We start from the raw sequence: 15,536 nt of genomic DNA, 5'->3' as shown, positions 1-15,536 counted from the left end.
TAAATAAAACAAGAAAGGTTATTGAATTGGAGTGACGAAGGGGTTCTCCTCATCTGAAGAGAGGGATCGGAGGGTACATGAGATAAAAAAGGTTGGGAAACACTGCTTTAGACCATCCAATTTTTCCCACAGGAGAAAGTAGAAAAAGACAAAAAAAACATGAATTATTGTGTAAATTACCAAATAATTCAGTTGTAGATCTCTCAGCCCTTTGAAATACACAAATTCAATGAAACTCTACAATTTTATGAGAAAGGTAATTTTCCCATCCATGACTGCTGTCATTTTAAATCTCAATTGGTTCAAAGAACTAAATCTTCCTCAAATTATTACACATAATTAACCCCAAATTAAAGAAAAATGACTCGGGTGTGCAAGGGTAACATCACGCAGCGATCACCTGAGAGTTTGCGTGATATTTCAATTTTGGCTGCAGTTTCTGCCTGACATTAGGCCACCGGTTATAGAGATTAAAAAAATATTGTAAAAATGTGTGATAAAGTGGAAAACATTTAGGTGATGGTTTTGTCCTTCCAGCGTATTGCGTCCTTCCAGCGTATCACGTAATAGATCTAATACAGACCCTTTCCAAAAAAATTACAATATCATGGAAAAGTTGTTTAATTTCCTTTCATAGATTATAGATTCAGGGCCCACAATTTGAACAATTTTATTTATTTGTTTGTTGTTACATAATTTTGGCTTCCAGCTCATAAAACCCACAAAAACAGGAATTTAAAAAATTAGAATACTATGAAGAAATCACCATTTACTTCTCAGTTTTTGCAGAAAAAAAAGAGGAGAAGAAAGAATTGGACTGTTGGCCAGTGATCCATGGTCCTCTTTTCAGATGAAAGTAAAGTGTGCCTTTCATTCGGGAATCAAAGTCCAAGGGTTTGAAGGAAGACGGGTGAGGAACAGAACAGAACATTTCACCCCAAATCATGACTGACTGTGGATATTTCACACTGGACCTCAAGCAGCTTGGGTTCTGTTCCTTAAATGGTGATTTCTTCACAGTATTCAAATTTTTGGAATTCCTGTTTTTGTGGGTTTTATGAGCTGGAAGCCCAACATATGTAAAAATAAACAAATAAATACTTGAAATCGTTCAAATTGTGGGCCCTGAATCTATAATTTATGAAAGTTTAACTTTTTGAATGGATTTACTGAAATTAAACAACTTTTCCATGATATTCTGATTTCTTGGAAAGGGTCTGTAGATATTGCGAGATTTGACATTTCAGCCTCTTTGCCCACTTGTTGAAAGGAAATAATATTGTGTACATGAGTGATATTGTCCAAAAACATGCATATGAGGTCATATTGCAATTTTAGAATGTTTTGTTTAAAATGTTAATGAAATAATAATGAAGACAAAATTGCTATTTCTATTTTAGGTGAATTCTGTGTAATTTCAGTCTGTTTTCTGGGTTCACAGAAATTGGAGGCCCTATGTATAATGTCCATGTACTCAAACAAGTGTACTCAATGATACAAGTATTAGCACGGTCTCTTGTAATTCAATTTATCTCTATCTGTATGTTATAAGTGTCAAACTATGCTACTTAGTAAACTTTGTTTCAGGTAAATCTTCTAACATGGATTAATCCTGATTTCTATCATTTCTTCATTCTACAGTTTTTTACAGAATATTTTTTTTTCCAGCATAAATGATAGCCATGTCATTTACTAGACTTTGTTTTTATTGCTATGGTGATCATTCAGAAGTTTTCAATGTATATGAATATCAATGCTTCTTTATGTCACATTCTTTAAATCACTCTGGTATCTGAAATATAGTCATACGTGCTTTGTTACAATTGTTTTATTCTAAGATGTTAGCTTGTGGCTAATGATTCTGTGACTTAAATCTTGTTTGACTTCATTAATACAGTTTTTCAGCTCCACACTAAAAGGTCCAGGAAAGTTCAACAAACCTGTGGATACGTGCAGTAATTTTACCATTTAACAAAAAAACTGTGCTTTTTGTAAAATATAGCACTGACTTACTAATTTAACTTTGCAGTCTTTGGAACATGTATTATGGAATATGACTTAAAATTTGGATCAAATTTGACCCTTCCTTATAAAAAGGTTAAACCTCTTAAATCTCTCTTAATCCTACAGGTTTGCTCGGGGATCTTGATTGTGGCGAGGAAAACACACCCTGCGACAACCTGAGCCTATCAGGAGAAGAGGGCGGAGCCTCGGACCCAGACGACTCGCTGGAGGGCGACAGCTCCAGTCCACTGCCCTACTCATCACTGTACAATGAAGGTAGGACCGGTTGAAAATGTCGTTTATTACCTTTAAACATTGTCACAGATTTACAGTCCTAGAGAGCTGCTGTCCTGCATTTAAAAAAAAAAACAAAAACACATCTTTTGGTGATACATCATGAGCACAGCTCTATTATTACACATTCATTAGATTCAGGCGTGAAGGTACACAAGGACTAAAATATTAATAACAGAGGCTCTCAAGGTGCAGAGTTTGCGACTTCAGTACTCCACATCCCACAATGCAATGCACGAAAAAGTCAACAAACGACGTGTTTACAGTGGATATAAAACAAACTTTCAAACCTTAATCATTCAAAGTTCTTTCTTTTAGGAGTAAATTATGTTCTGATTCATTGATTTATGAGGCATGCACTATAATCTTATTTAATTATCGTGGTAGCAGCTTTAAGTTTGTCAGTATTTACATCAAATTAGGGAAAGACAATGAAATGTCTAATCTAAATGGTTTAAACCTGACTCGGAATTTGCAAAAAAGTTAAAACGGAGAATAGCAGAAAATATTTTAAATTGTTTAAAATAAAACTTTTTTTTCTTATTGTGGAACAATTGATACCCAGTAAACATTGAAAGAAATTAAAACAAGAAGTCTGTGTGAGTGACTGTGAGCTCCTTATCGAGTGCAATAATCCCCCATGTGTGGTTTACTGGCAGTTATTAGTGGTTATTACCATGTTTATCTCCACATCCTGGCTTTTCTTTAATCAACAGATGTCCTACCTGCTATCTGCCAACCAGAGACAACTGTAACACACTCTGGCTTTGCACGCTTATCTCTGTTTGGTCTAAAATGTTTCTTTAAAAAAAAACACACAAAAAACAAAGAGCAAACAAAAATTAAAGCTGTGTCCGCTCATCCTCCCCCTCCCCCCACTCAGCTGTGTGATAGCAAGAGTTTTCACTCATATTTCTTTTTTAAGATTTCTCCGCTCGTGTTCTCTTTTTTTTTTTCTTTTTTAATCTAAAAAATTCCTGCTCTTGTGAAATTTTTAGGGGCTGAGAGCGATAAGCGTCTGCTGGTTGGCTCGGTTTGATAAACCCATGGAAATTCTGTCAGGTGCTAATCAAGACCAGATTAGAGATTAGTGTGTGTGTGTGTGTGTGTGTGTGTGTGTGTGTGTGTGTGTGTGTGTGTGTGTGTGTGTGTGTGTGTGTGTGTGTGTGTGTGTGTGTGTGTGTGTGTGTGTGTGTGTGTGTGTGTGTGTGTGTGTGTGTGTGTGTGTGTGTGTGTGTGTGTGCGATGTGTGTGTGGAGATTGTAGAAGAAGAAGAAGATGATGAGGGAACTTGTGCATGGTCGCACATGTGAACAAGTTTACAGTAAACTGATTTTAACCCTACACACACACACACACACACTAGGAATGTGCGATATTTCATTGTTTATCATTTATCGTCAAAAACATTCTCATCGGTAAGAATTTGCCATCCCTCGATATAAACGATAACTTCCAATGTCTGAAATTAGCGAGGTCCACGGGCCATTTGTCCCTCAATTTAGCCAAGAATGCCCAAAAAAAAACGTGTTCCATGGGCCAAAACTGCCTCGTTTGTTGTCAACAACTTCCGTAACGTTGTTTACGGAAGCTCTGCACGGTGTGCACCGCCACCGCCCCCCGCACACACCGCCATCTGTGTGTGTGTGAGGTGTTCGTCACGACGACCAGAAGCTACTATGCTGCGATACATCACGGACCACTACTTGGTCAAAACCAGACAACCATCCAACAAAGGGAACCGATTAAAGTTCCTCTGTCAGATCCACCCAAAGTCCCACAAACACAGGGACAGAGATGAACCTGTAGCAACGATTATGAACTGGAAACTCAACTAAAGCTAACTATGCTAAGCTAACCCACCGACACACAGACTGAGCTAAGTGCTAACGCTAACCACTCCATGTAAGGAATAATAGACCAAGTAAAAAGAACACAGAGAAGTCTTACTGTCATATTTAACACTTGTATGGAAGAATAAAAGCTAAACATGTCACACGTTGTGTGAAATAAATATTAGCATAAATACTAATGTCACTATTAATTCATCCCATCCATCCATCTTCATACCCGCTTATTCCCGTTTTTAACAGGGTCGCGGGGGTCTGCCGGTGCCAATCTCCGGCTCTCATAGGGCGCTTGGCGGGGGTACACCCTGGACAGGGCGCCAGTCCATCACAGGGCCACAGAGACACAGACAACCATTCACTCTCTCATTCACTCCTATGAGTGAGACTCCAATCAACCTTACAGTCATGTTTTTGGATTGTGGGAGGAAGCCGGAGTACCCGGAGGAAACCCACGCAGCACGAGGAGAACATGCAAACTCCACACAGAAAGGACCCAAGTGTCCACCCCAGGGCTTGAACCCAGGACCTTCTTGCTGTGAGGCGGACGTGCTAACCACTAATCCACCGTGCGCCTTAATTCATCCCAATTTGTGAAATGCAATATTTTTTAATTTTATTTCATCAGCAGTAAAAACACTACAATAACACTAATAGTGATCCACATGCACAAATATATTCCATAAAATATCAGCTCATGAGCTGTTTGAAGTGTTTGTAAGGAACCTGTTTACACTCATTTATTTATTTATTTATTTATACTTTTTATTCATCGTGATTTTTATTGTTATCGTGATAAATACTAGAAATTATCGGGATACAATTTAATTGTCAATATCGCCCATCCCTAACACACACACACGCACACACACACACACACACACGCACACAGATGCACACACAAATCAGTAATTTTAATTGTTCTTAAGTACGTTTTAAAAGAAGTGAAGTAATTCGTTACAATTCTACACCCAACCGTTACTGAGTAAGTTATTATTTTTTTTGTTGTAAAATGATCAACGGACATTGTGAAACAACAATGAAATGCATCACATCATAGCTGACCAATCAGATTAAACGTAACACATGCTGCCAAAACAGCAGTGAATGGAGGTTAAAGTAATTAAATTAATCAATTGGTGGTATTTTATTTAAAAAAAAATAAAAAAAATTGTACATTTTGACAAACCTTTTATTTTATACTGATGCCTTTGTTGGTTTCTTCCTTTTTAAGTTTATATATGAGATGTTTACTGAATGCAAAGGAACCGCGGAAAGATTTATTACCAAAAATAACCGTGGGGGGTGAAAGTAATTAGTAACTTTTACTTTAAGTATTATATAATCCAGCCACTTTATACTTGTACTTTAAGTATTTTATGTATGACTTACTTCTACTTGAGTAGGATACATCAATACTCTTTACACTTCTACACACACACACACACACACACACACACCCCTGTTGATTTACCTCTCTATTTTCTCTCTCTCTCCTCTCTCTGGGGTTCCTCGGTTGCCCGGTGCAGCCATTATCAGCCCTCTGTAAATCAGCCATGTTTGACGAACCTGCTCTTTCAACCTGGGATCAATACCAGGTCTTTATCAGGCCAGCGCTGGCTAATAAAGGCAGGGCCTCTTATCACCATCTGGAAGACACACACACACACACACACACACACACACACACACACACACACACACACACACGGTCACTCACACATGCGATAACTGCTCCGATAATAACTTTACCCCGGAAAAAACACATTGTAGCAGTACCATGTCCCCCTGTAACACCTCGTCCTTCTTTTCCCGTATAACGAACACACCAGGAGTCATTACTGTAGATCAGGGTTGGGGTCAATTGTAATTGTTTTCGCGTATTTGATAATTAATTACAGTTATGGCATTATCCTAATTGGAATTGTATTTTTTATGTATTTTTTTAAGCTGTTGCTGTCGTAATCGTAATGAAATTGTAATTGAGTTTAGATAATTGACTTTGTAATTGTAATTGCCATGAAAATTCTATAAAAATTGTCAATTATAATTTAACGTTAAACTATGGAACCATGTCACAGTTCTACACATATGTAGTTAACAAATATTAAAATGTTTCATATCAAGCTTTCCCACTATTTACCATTTAAAAAATAAATAAATCTAGGGGTTTACTGACAGAAAAGAGGCTCAGACGCCCACACCAAAAATATTAAAACCTATATTTTTATTGATTAGGAAGACTAGCATGGTAACCAATAGATGGGAAATAAATTATATGATAGATTTTTGTTTTTAGTGTATTTTACAGCTGTTATCATAAGAGATGCTAACAGAAAGCTAACATAAGCTTTTATTAAGTTATTCATTTCAGGCTCAGTGATTGTGATTAATATTTAGTAATTGAGAACATAATTTGAATTGACTTTGAGAATTAAAAAAAAAATGTAATTTAATTGTAATTGGAAAAAAATGTAATTTACCCCAACCCTGGTGTACATTAGCAGGAGTTCAATGTGTATTAAGGACGGTTTGAGCGTCTGTTTCTCTCTATCGTCTTCAGTGTCTGTGGAAATATTACATTCCACATTTAATCATCAGAGAATCACCAGATAAAAATCAAGCTCCCGTCCAATAAATGTGCGTGGCTTCCCTCTGACCCAATCATCACACTCTCATTTGGGCCGACCTGCAGAGTTTCTAAACTGCTTCTCATTACAACCTGATTTAATTAAGGCTGAGAAGTCTGTTTGATGCACAAACTGGGAGATGTAATCTGCAAAGTCAAGATGAAGGCCATAAACTCAGGGTCTTCACTGTTGGGTGGATGTGTTACTCCTTCCTTTCACAACCAAACTACTGGTTTGAATGGTTGGTCCTCACAGGACACCATAGTAATACTAAACAACAAATATGTATTTATTAAGGAAGTTTAGCGAGCATTCCATACAGAGGTGGACTGGGACCATGTTGAAGATGTTATTATGTCAGTGATGCTCAACATGTGTCTTAATTTTAATTATTATTCCCCAAGAAAACCTTAAAAGGGTGAAGCTTTTTAACCCCTTTTTTTTTACCTATTTCTTTAGACCATTTTGAAACTTCCTTTGGCATTTTTTTTTGCCCTTTTTCAAAAAGTTCTGACTTTCTTTTTCACCTTTTTCAGACTTTAGCTCTTTTTGCCAATAAATACCCCCTTTTTCCTATTTTTGCAAGTTCTATTTGACACTTATCCTATTGTCCTTTCTTAATTTTTTTTGTTGGCCACCTTTCATCCAAATGCTTCATTTTTTCCTACATTTTGCCTCTTTTTGTTCCACATTTTTGCCTTTTTTCACTATTGCTATTACACACCACCTGGTTGCTCTGTATTTGCCAGTTTTTTGGCTACTCTTGACTGCTTTTGGACCATTTTTGTCATTTTTTACTTTTTTCTTGCCATGTTTTTGCCACTTTTGGACCATTTTTGCCTCCACTCGCTCATCAAAAAAAAAAAAAAAAAACACGCAGCAGACCGTACCGGGCCACGTTGGGTCGACGGCCCACCGTTACGATGCCAGATGACCAGTCCACCCATGATTCCATATCATTGCTGCTGATATTTACATTTCAAGTCATTTGTAATAACGGATACATCTTTTCTGCTGAATCGGCTTTCCTGGAACCAACAAATCAATCGTTTTTTTTTTTTCTTGACTTCAACTGCTGTTCTTCTTGTTTTCCCCACAGCATTGACTTTCTCACAGAAAGCCTCCCAATCTGCATTTCCAACATTCATTCCACAAGGGTTTTAATAAATATTGAAGTGATTTAAGACACTATAACTCAATCTTAGATGGCACCTTGGCAAATTTTAATGTAATATTCATAATAGTTAATTATCATTCTTAAAATCCCTTGTCCCCCTACAATCAACATATGAAATGAGAACATCCATATACACAGGATATACACTGTACATGAAGACAAATTCTTATAAAACAGAATATATGACTCAAGACAAAGAAGGAAAACATTACTAAATTATAATATTAAACATAATTGGTAACATTGTCAGCATAAGGACTAAAAACAAAAAGTACTCAAATCTTTAACAGTAAACAACAATAAATCAAAAAAGAACAAAATAATAACTGTAAACAATGAACTAGAGCACTTCTCACAATGTTGTAATTTTTTAATAATTAAAAATTGCAGTGCAGAAAGTACAGCGCAACATAATTTCTAACCAGCAAAAAAGTTGGACCAATTAATCGGCTATAATGATAATATTAATATTAATAATAATCAATGTCAATGTCTTTTTTTCTCTAGTATGTTTAAAGTGCTTTACAATAAAATAAAATAGGCAAAACAATGAAACAGATTAGAGGTAAAAACAGTAGAAAATATGTACACAACATACAATAAGCAGTGATATAAGTGGTGCAAAAGGCCGAAGTGTACAAGTGTGTTTTAAGAAGAGTTTTAAAAGCTGATCACAGTCTGCACAGTCAGAGGTAAATCGTTCCATAGCATAAAAATCGGCGATGAATCAGTCATGGCTAAAATTGACCGGATCAATTGATGTGGGGCTCCAGTTTAAACAAGGCAGTAAATCAGGCGCTTTGACTGTAATTGACTGTGTCTGGACTTCTCTGTATATTCTTGATGGTGTACTATAATCTGAAGTGTGACGACTGGACAGAGGACTCCACACTGCTATTAGTTCCATTAGTTTTTCTCCAACATGGTGTCCTCCTTCACTGACCAGCGCACGGACGGACGGACGGACTGAGCCTGGGTTGGAGCGGGTGCTTAAATGAGATAGGAGCGCTGGGGGAATTGAACGGAGCACTGCAGAAGTTTGGAGGCAAGGAGAGATTGTTTGGTGACTTTGCCCTGCAGGTGTGACAGCGGAAGTTCATCTTATCAGATTGATGGAGACTGTCTCACTGTGGGGGGAGGTAAAAGAGGGAGAAGGGAGAAGGGGGGGGGGTGCAGAAAAGTGTCTGTCGACTCCTCCTGATACCTGCCTCCCTGTCTCAGATGATATGGGAGATAATATTGATAATATTAAACGCAATAACTGTGTCTGCTGCTCCCCCTCCCTCGCTGCAGCCCTGCAGGATAAAATCAATGTGCCATTCAATGTGATTTATAGCTGAAAATAATGGCCCTGTTTAGGCAGGGGGAGCTGTGTGTACAGTACCAGTGTTTGAAAGGTGGACGTGACATGAAACTGGATGATGTGTGTCTGTGTGTTTATCCAACCAACCACTGTTACACTAATAATGGGGCGGTGGGGGGGGGGGAGAGTGAGGGCGTCACGTGGTCGCTGGGCATTTATGATCGATTGGGCGCTATCGCTGTTTATCGGAGCGGGAATGCAAGGGTAAACACGGCCTTTGTGCAGACGGTGGAGGTGTTATCGGGGAGGAGGCTTTGGACGGGGTGGGATTTGGGGAAGGTAGGGGGGGGCTGTGAGGAACAAGACGAGATCAGGACAAAGAGTTGTTATAAGGCAGAGGTGGGCAACTTCTATCAGAGTGGGGGCCAAAAAAATGTGTTTGATTGAAGGGCCACATTTTCAACATTCATGTCAGCATTTAGAATAATGACCAATCTGAGCCTTAACACAGGAAACGACAGTTTTTACAGTAATTTTGTGTTTTTCTGTCATCCTGTGTAGTTATATTGTGTAAAATGTATGTTTTTGGAGTCATATTGTGTATCTATGTTGTCATTTTGCTTGTTTGTTAATAATAAAATAATGGGTTTGCAGTCATTTTTTTTGTTTTTGTCCTTTGTCTTTTTGTGTACTTTTTTGTAAATTTCTGGAATTTTGTGTGTTTTCGTTGTCGTTTTGTGTCATATGGAATAATTTTGTGTATTACTGTCATTGTTTTGTTCATTTTTGTAGTAGTTTTCTGTGTTTTTGGAGTATTTTCTGTGTTTTTCTTGTCTTTTACTGTATTTTCCTGAAATGTTGTAATTCTTTGTATTTTTGACCTATTCTTGCTTTTGTTTTGTGTATTTTTCTGTCATCTTGTATGTTTACTTTGGGGGCCTCTTAAAATTTGACCGAGGGCCGCCAGTTGCCCATGTTTGGTTTATGGAATAAACAGTTTAAAGATGCAGTGCTTTAAAATTCTCATTAAAAAAATAAATAAATAAAAAAAATGAAATATGACTTTTTTTCTGTTTTAAATATCGTGCTGGATCTTATTGCAACATCACTTATTGTGATGACTCAGCATTGAAGCAAAGATCTGGGAGTGGCTGGGGAGTAGAACAGCAACAAAAAATAGACAAGATGACTCCAAATACACACAAAATGACAGCGAAAATACACAAAATGATAGAAAAATACACAAATTGACTAAAAAAAACATGAAACAACAAGTGAAACACAAAAAATGACTAATCTAAATCTTAATTCTTTCTCTTTATTGTATTTCTTATTTGCGTTTTTGTAATGTGGCCCTCGAACCACATTTTCACATTTTTGTGGCCCCCGTCTCCGCTTCATCAGTTAGATGAAATACCAAGAATAAGAAATGTATCAACTTAAGAGTGTTGACAAAAGTAAACTTTCCCCTTCGATCTGTTCCGAATCGTCCCCTAAAGTTCAGCCACATTTGTTTAGGATGATGAAATAGTTTTGTGATGTTTGTGATTCAGCTTCATGGAGCTCGTGTTGGAGTCACTGTAACGTTTGGCCCCGTGATGGTGTAAGCACAAGGAAATCAGCAGCAGATATCTTGCACTGATGCAACTATTAATCTAATCTGACTAATCACGAGTCCAGCTAATAGGTAGGACCCAGCGGGCTGATGAGCCGTCCGATAGCAGCTGCACAGGCAAAGTTCAGGGTTCACAAATCTCCTGCTGGATAAACACACGTAGACGTTCAGGTCCGGCCACGTGGAGGACGCTCTCACACTGATGTGTTTGATCAGCGAGCAGAAGGCCGTCTAATCAGTGCGATCAATGCTTTAGGATATCAGTGCTGATTAGAGGAGCACAGGCAGACTCTGCAGAGGGAGGAGGAGGAGGAGGATGAAGAAGAAGAGTGTCAGAAAACGCTGAAGGGAACGAGAGAACAAAGTCAAAAAGACTGAGTCAGTGGAAATGTTTGACTTGTGTATGTTTCAAACAGAACCGCGGACGGAAGACTCCGGAGGAGGAGGCGTGGATGAAGAAGACGTCCAAAAGGACAAACTAACGCTGATGCACAGCAGTGAAGAGGATGATGAAGAGGCGGAGGAGAAGGAGGAAGAGGTGTTACAGTGGAGGGGTCCAGGTTAGTGCATCGCTGCTGCTGTTCAGGTTTTGTGTTAGTTTGATATTAATATCTCATATATTTTACATCGTCATCTATTTATAACATCACTAATGAACATTCGGACTGATGATGTGAAAAGAAAGGACCACATTATTATCCCCCACCACAAAGTGGAAGTGGGATATAGGTTTGAGCTCCGTGCGTGCGTCCGTCTGTACGAGTTAAAGAGGACAGCTTTTCTCAGAAACTGTTTAAGATAGGATAACCAAATTCTGTGTGTGGCTTCAGGGTATCAATACCTTGATGGAGTTCGAAAATGAGAAGTGCGCAATTATTTTTTCTGGGGTTATTGCCCTTGTTTTGTTTTTCTTTACTCTGGGTGTCATGGTAGTCTAAAGTCGCCATCTTGAAATCCCATGGCCTACTGCTCTCTACAAACTATGTTCTTGTATTTTCGGCCTGAAAAAAAATGCTTGTGAATGCGTTTAAGTGTAGTTTTTGATAACACTCCTCAGACTGTGTTTGTGAAAGTTAAGCATAAATGGTGTGTTATATAAATCACTGCCGATCATGGTAAATGTTAGCATGAGCATTTACATGGCTTTTCCCATAGACAATAGCATGAAGCTCGCAGACTTTTTGTACAGTGGTATTTTTATCCCCTGCCACCAAGTGTGGAAGGTGGATATAGGTTTGAGCTCCGTGTCAGTCCGAGTTAAAGAGGACAGCTGTTCTCAGAAACTGTTTAAGATAAGATAACCAAATTCGGTGTGTGGCTTCAGGGTATCAATACCTTGATGGAGTTCGAAAATGAGCAGTGCGCAATTATTATTTCCAGAGCTATTGGCCTTGTTCCGTTTTTTTTTTGGCAGGGGATGTTGAAGACTATGTGTTCTTGTCAAGATTAATGTAATTTTGTTTATATGTTTCTGGCTTTGTAGGCGCTCTGTGGAATATGCTGTTTGAGCCCCCCAGTTTGCGTAGCTACATGGAGAGATTCATAATTCATTAATTGGTTGATAAACTTCTAAATGATGAGCACCTGTCAATCATTCTGTGTTGGTTGATGTCACAAATTGTGAGACTTTCGAGTCCAATGATTTAGACTTAGTTGTCCCTAAAGCATATGATGTTTAATTCTTGTATTTTACATTACAGCACATATAGGGACAATGACAGGTCAGTTTCATTCTCCTCTCATGAGGCCGAGGACTCAGCTTTGGGGCCCCTTTGGTGCTCAGGCGGCCCTATGCAATTGCATATACCGCCTATAGCCAGAAACACCTATGCCCCAAAGCACAGGTGGGTCAAAGCTAAGGTTTCTGCTCCTTTTCCCTTGGTCTGACCAGAGTGTAGACTATTTATTTACTAAAGAGGAGGGTAAAGTGTTGAGATTAATTAGTTCTTCATACTAAGTGCAACCTCCAAATGCATCCACCCTAATGACTTTGTTCACATATAAAGGGATATTACATGTGTTTAAGAGTATAAGTTGATATAATTGACTCCAAAGACATTTCTGACACAAATTAGCTACAAAGTTTCATTGTTTGGCTATAGAATTGCTGAATCTATTCGACAACATACCAATAAATCCCATTGTCACCATTTCTTAGCTTCATTTGTATGCTGTGTTTTTGAATTATTAAGGGTTTTTTTAGTGCGGTCAGTGCAAAAGAAGAAACGCCACCGACTGGAATGAAACATTTTTAAACATCCTGGGAGAATTGTGATGAGCAAATCACCATAATTTTATTATTTATTTCCTCTTATCGAGGTTTGTTTGGTTATTTATTTCCCTCTTTTCTCTCTTGTCTTCAATGAGTTAAACAATGCAAGAAGATTACCGCCCTATCTGGCATTATTTCCCTTTCAAGCCAAGCACGTTTTATGTATGTCTGGGCCAGCCTGTGTGTGTTTACGCGCGTGTGTGTGTGTGTGCGTTTTAATTCCTCTGCTGAGGAACAGAGGATGTGTTCATTATCGTCCTGTCCCAGACTCGTCCCTTTAACAGTAATTGGAGCGATATTAATTGCTGCTCGGTGGCTGGTTGATGGTAGCACCGCGATGTTGCCCTGATAGCACCCATCTGGTTTTTTTCTCTTCTTCTTTACAAAGTAACTGCTGGGTGAGCAAGGCAGAGGGATGACGGTGTGTGTGTGTGTGTGTGTGTGTTGGGGGGTTAGAGAGTAAAGGAGAGAGATAGTCCCTCTATCAGCTCTGGAGCAGGCGCTGTCTTTATCAGGAGCACGATTGGCAAAAAAGAAACTTTGACCGGTCTGAATTTTTCCCTTATCGAGAACCGCCCCCTCCCTCACATCCCCTCCTCCCTCCATCCATCCACCTTCTCCTCCTCAGGTCTCTCCATCACCACTAACAACCTCCCTCACCCTTCCCTCCTCCTCCTCTCCCTCCTCACCCTCCTCGCAGCATCCATCTCTCCCACATCTTCCTCATCCTCTCATTGTTTCTTCATCTTCTTGGTTATTGTCCTAAGGGCCTTTTTTAAAAAAAAAAAGTATACATTGATGATGTTCTTCTTTTTCTTATTGTTCTCATTTGAAGATTTGTAGAGATATATGGATATGTGAGGATGTTTTGGTAACACTTGACATTACGCTATCATCAATCGGTCATTAGCATGAATAAGGTGTCATGAAGGCTGTCATTAAAGCTGAAATATCTGGAGTTTCTGAGAAACGTCTTGATGTCCCGCCCTAAACTGCTTCACTTCCTCCCCCTGCCTCTGCCAACCTACCAGAAGCCACGCCTCTACTTTTCTGCACGCGCATCGCGGTACATAACATATAGGTCTATGGGTCATCGTTATTCTTTTGGCGTTGGACATTTCTGAGGTAAGAGCCAAAATCATATTTACCTGTTTGCTGTTGTTTCCGTGCAGAGTTCACTTTGATTGACAGTGTCCGCTACAGGAAGTCGAAGCCTATTGGCTGGGCGATCACGGCGCTTTTTTACATTTGTATAGGGGTCTACAGGACGAAGGCGGGACTTATGTACATTAATGTATATGAATGACCATGGGCAGTAGACCATAGTAAAAGACTAGTTCGGTATTTTTTTGCATTTGAAAAGAATGACACATAAACATACATTTCTCAGAAACTCCAGATATCAGCTTTAAGTGTTGTTTGTTAAATTATAACACCTTTGGATCTATGATGGCATATTTTGGTTTAGGTGGAGGGATCATGTGGGGTTAGGATACCGAAGGGTTAAGGTTAGGTAGACCTGGACGATATACTGTGTCGATATTCAAGATATATCAAGTTTTCTATTTTGGGGATATCAAGATTTTCATTGCTTATATCGATATATATATATAAATTTTTTATAGCTTATTTTGTTTTAAAATACTTGTTTTAGAAGTCGTTGTTTTCGTTACTTCTCAGAACAGCATGAAAAGCTCAGATGGATTTCTGAGTGCGTCCTAACCCTTCCCCTAAACAAGCCACACTACAGAACTCACTCACACGTGCTGTCCCTTAGAGGAGAAAAAGACTAAAGTGGCACATATTGTGCAGCTGTTTGTTATTAAATGTTCCCCCAGAATTGTCTTTCTGATAAGACTTCATTTGAAATAAAGTTTTGCAGATTTACAGTATATTATATCAAGATATGAGTTTTTGTCCATATGGTCCAGCTCTAGGTTAGGGTAACAAACAACACTTAATGACAACCTTCATGACATGGTATTCATGCTAATGACGTATAAAACTTCAAGTAAAGTGTTACCGATTTTTAAAAAATTTATATTAATTGTTCATTTGACGCGTTTCAAATGCAAATTCATAACAAAATCAAAATTCATAACAAAAAAAAATTTCCTAATGACCAAATATTTGCATAGTTCCATTGCAATCCCTGTGTTTCTGGGATCATATGTTTGTCTTTTATCAACATGGTCCTTTGAATCTCGAGGTGGAAATGATATTATTTCATAATTTAGACAGAATATCACTGAATAGCTTTTTTTTTTTTTGCATTTCCTCTCAGACATAAACATGATCATCACTAAATCAGGCTTGTGTGTACAGCAGTGCATACTTTGCATGGAAAATGATATTTTTTGTGCTATACGTGTGCTGTATGTCTATTCCTGAGGT

The 15,536-nt window shown here is 38.4% G+C and overlaps 1 protein-coding gene across 1 annotated transcript in view; it reads left to right on the top strand.

The window, feature by feature from the left end:
* The window catches only part of zfpm1 (zinc finger protein, FOG family member 1), a 142,502-nt gene that overhangs the window by 66,586 nt on the left and 60,380 nt on the right, over positions 1-15,536 (top strand). The window contains exons 2-3 of the mRNA XM_028451225.1: positions 2,131-2,280; positions 11,287-11,430. Of these exons, the coding sequence (XP_028307026.1) occupies positions 2,131-2,280; positions 11,287-11,430 (294 nt within the window). The remainder of the gene's footprint in view (positions 1-2,130; positions 2,281-11,286; positions 11,431-15,536) is intronic.

This window comes from Gouania willdenowi, chromosome 6, assembly GCF_900634775.1.
Source record: "Gouania willdenowi chromosome 6, fGouWil2.1, whole genome shotgun sequence".
Lineage (NCBI taxonomy): Eukaryota > Metazoa > Chordata > Actinopteri > Blenniiformes > Gobiesocidae > Gouania > Gouania willdenowi.
Note: the sequence above shows the minus strand (reverse complement) of the source record. Positions and strands in the feature narration are given on the sequence as shown.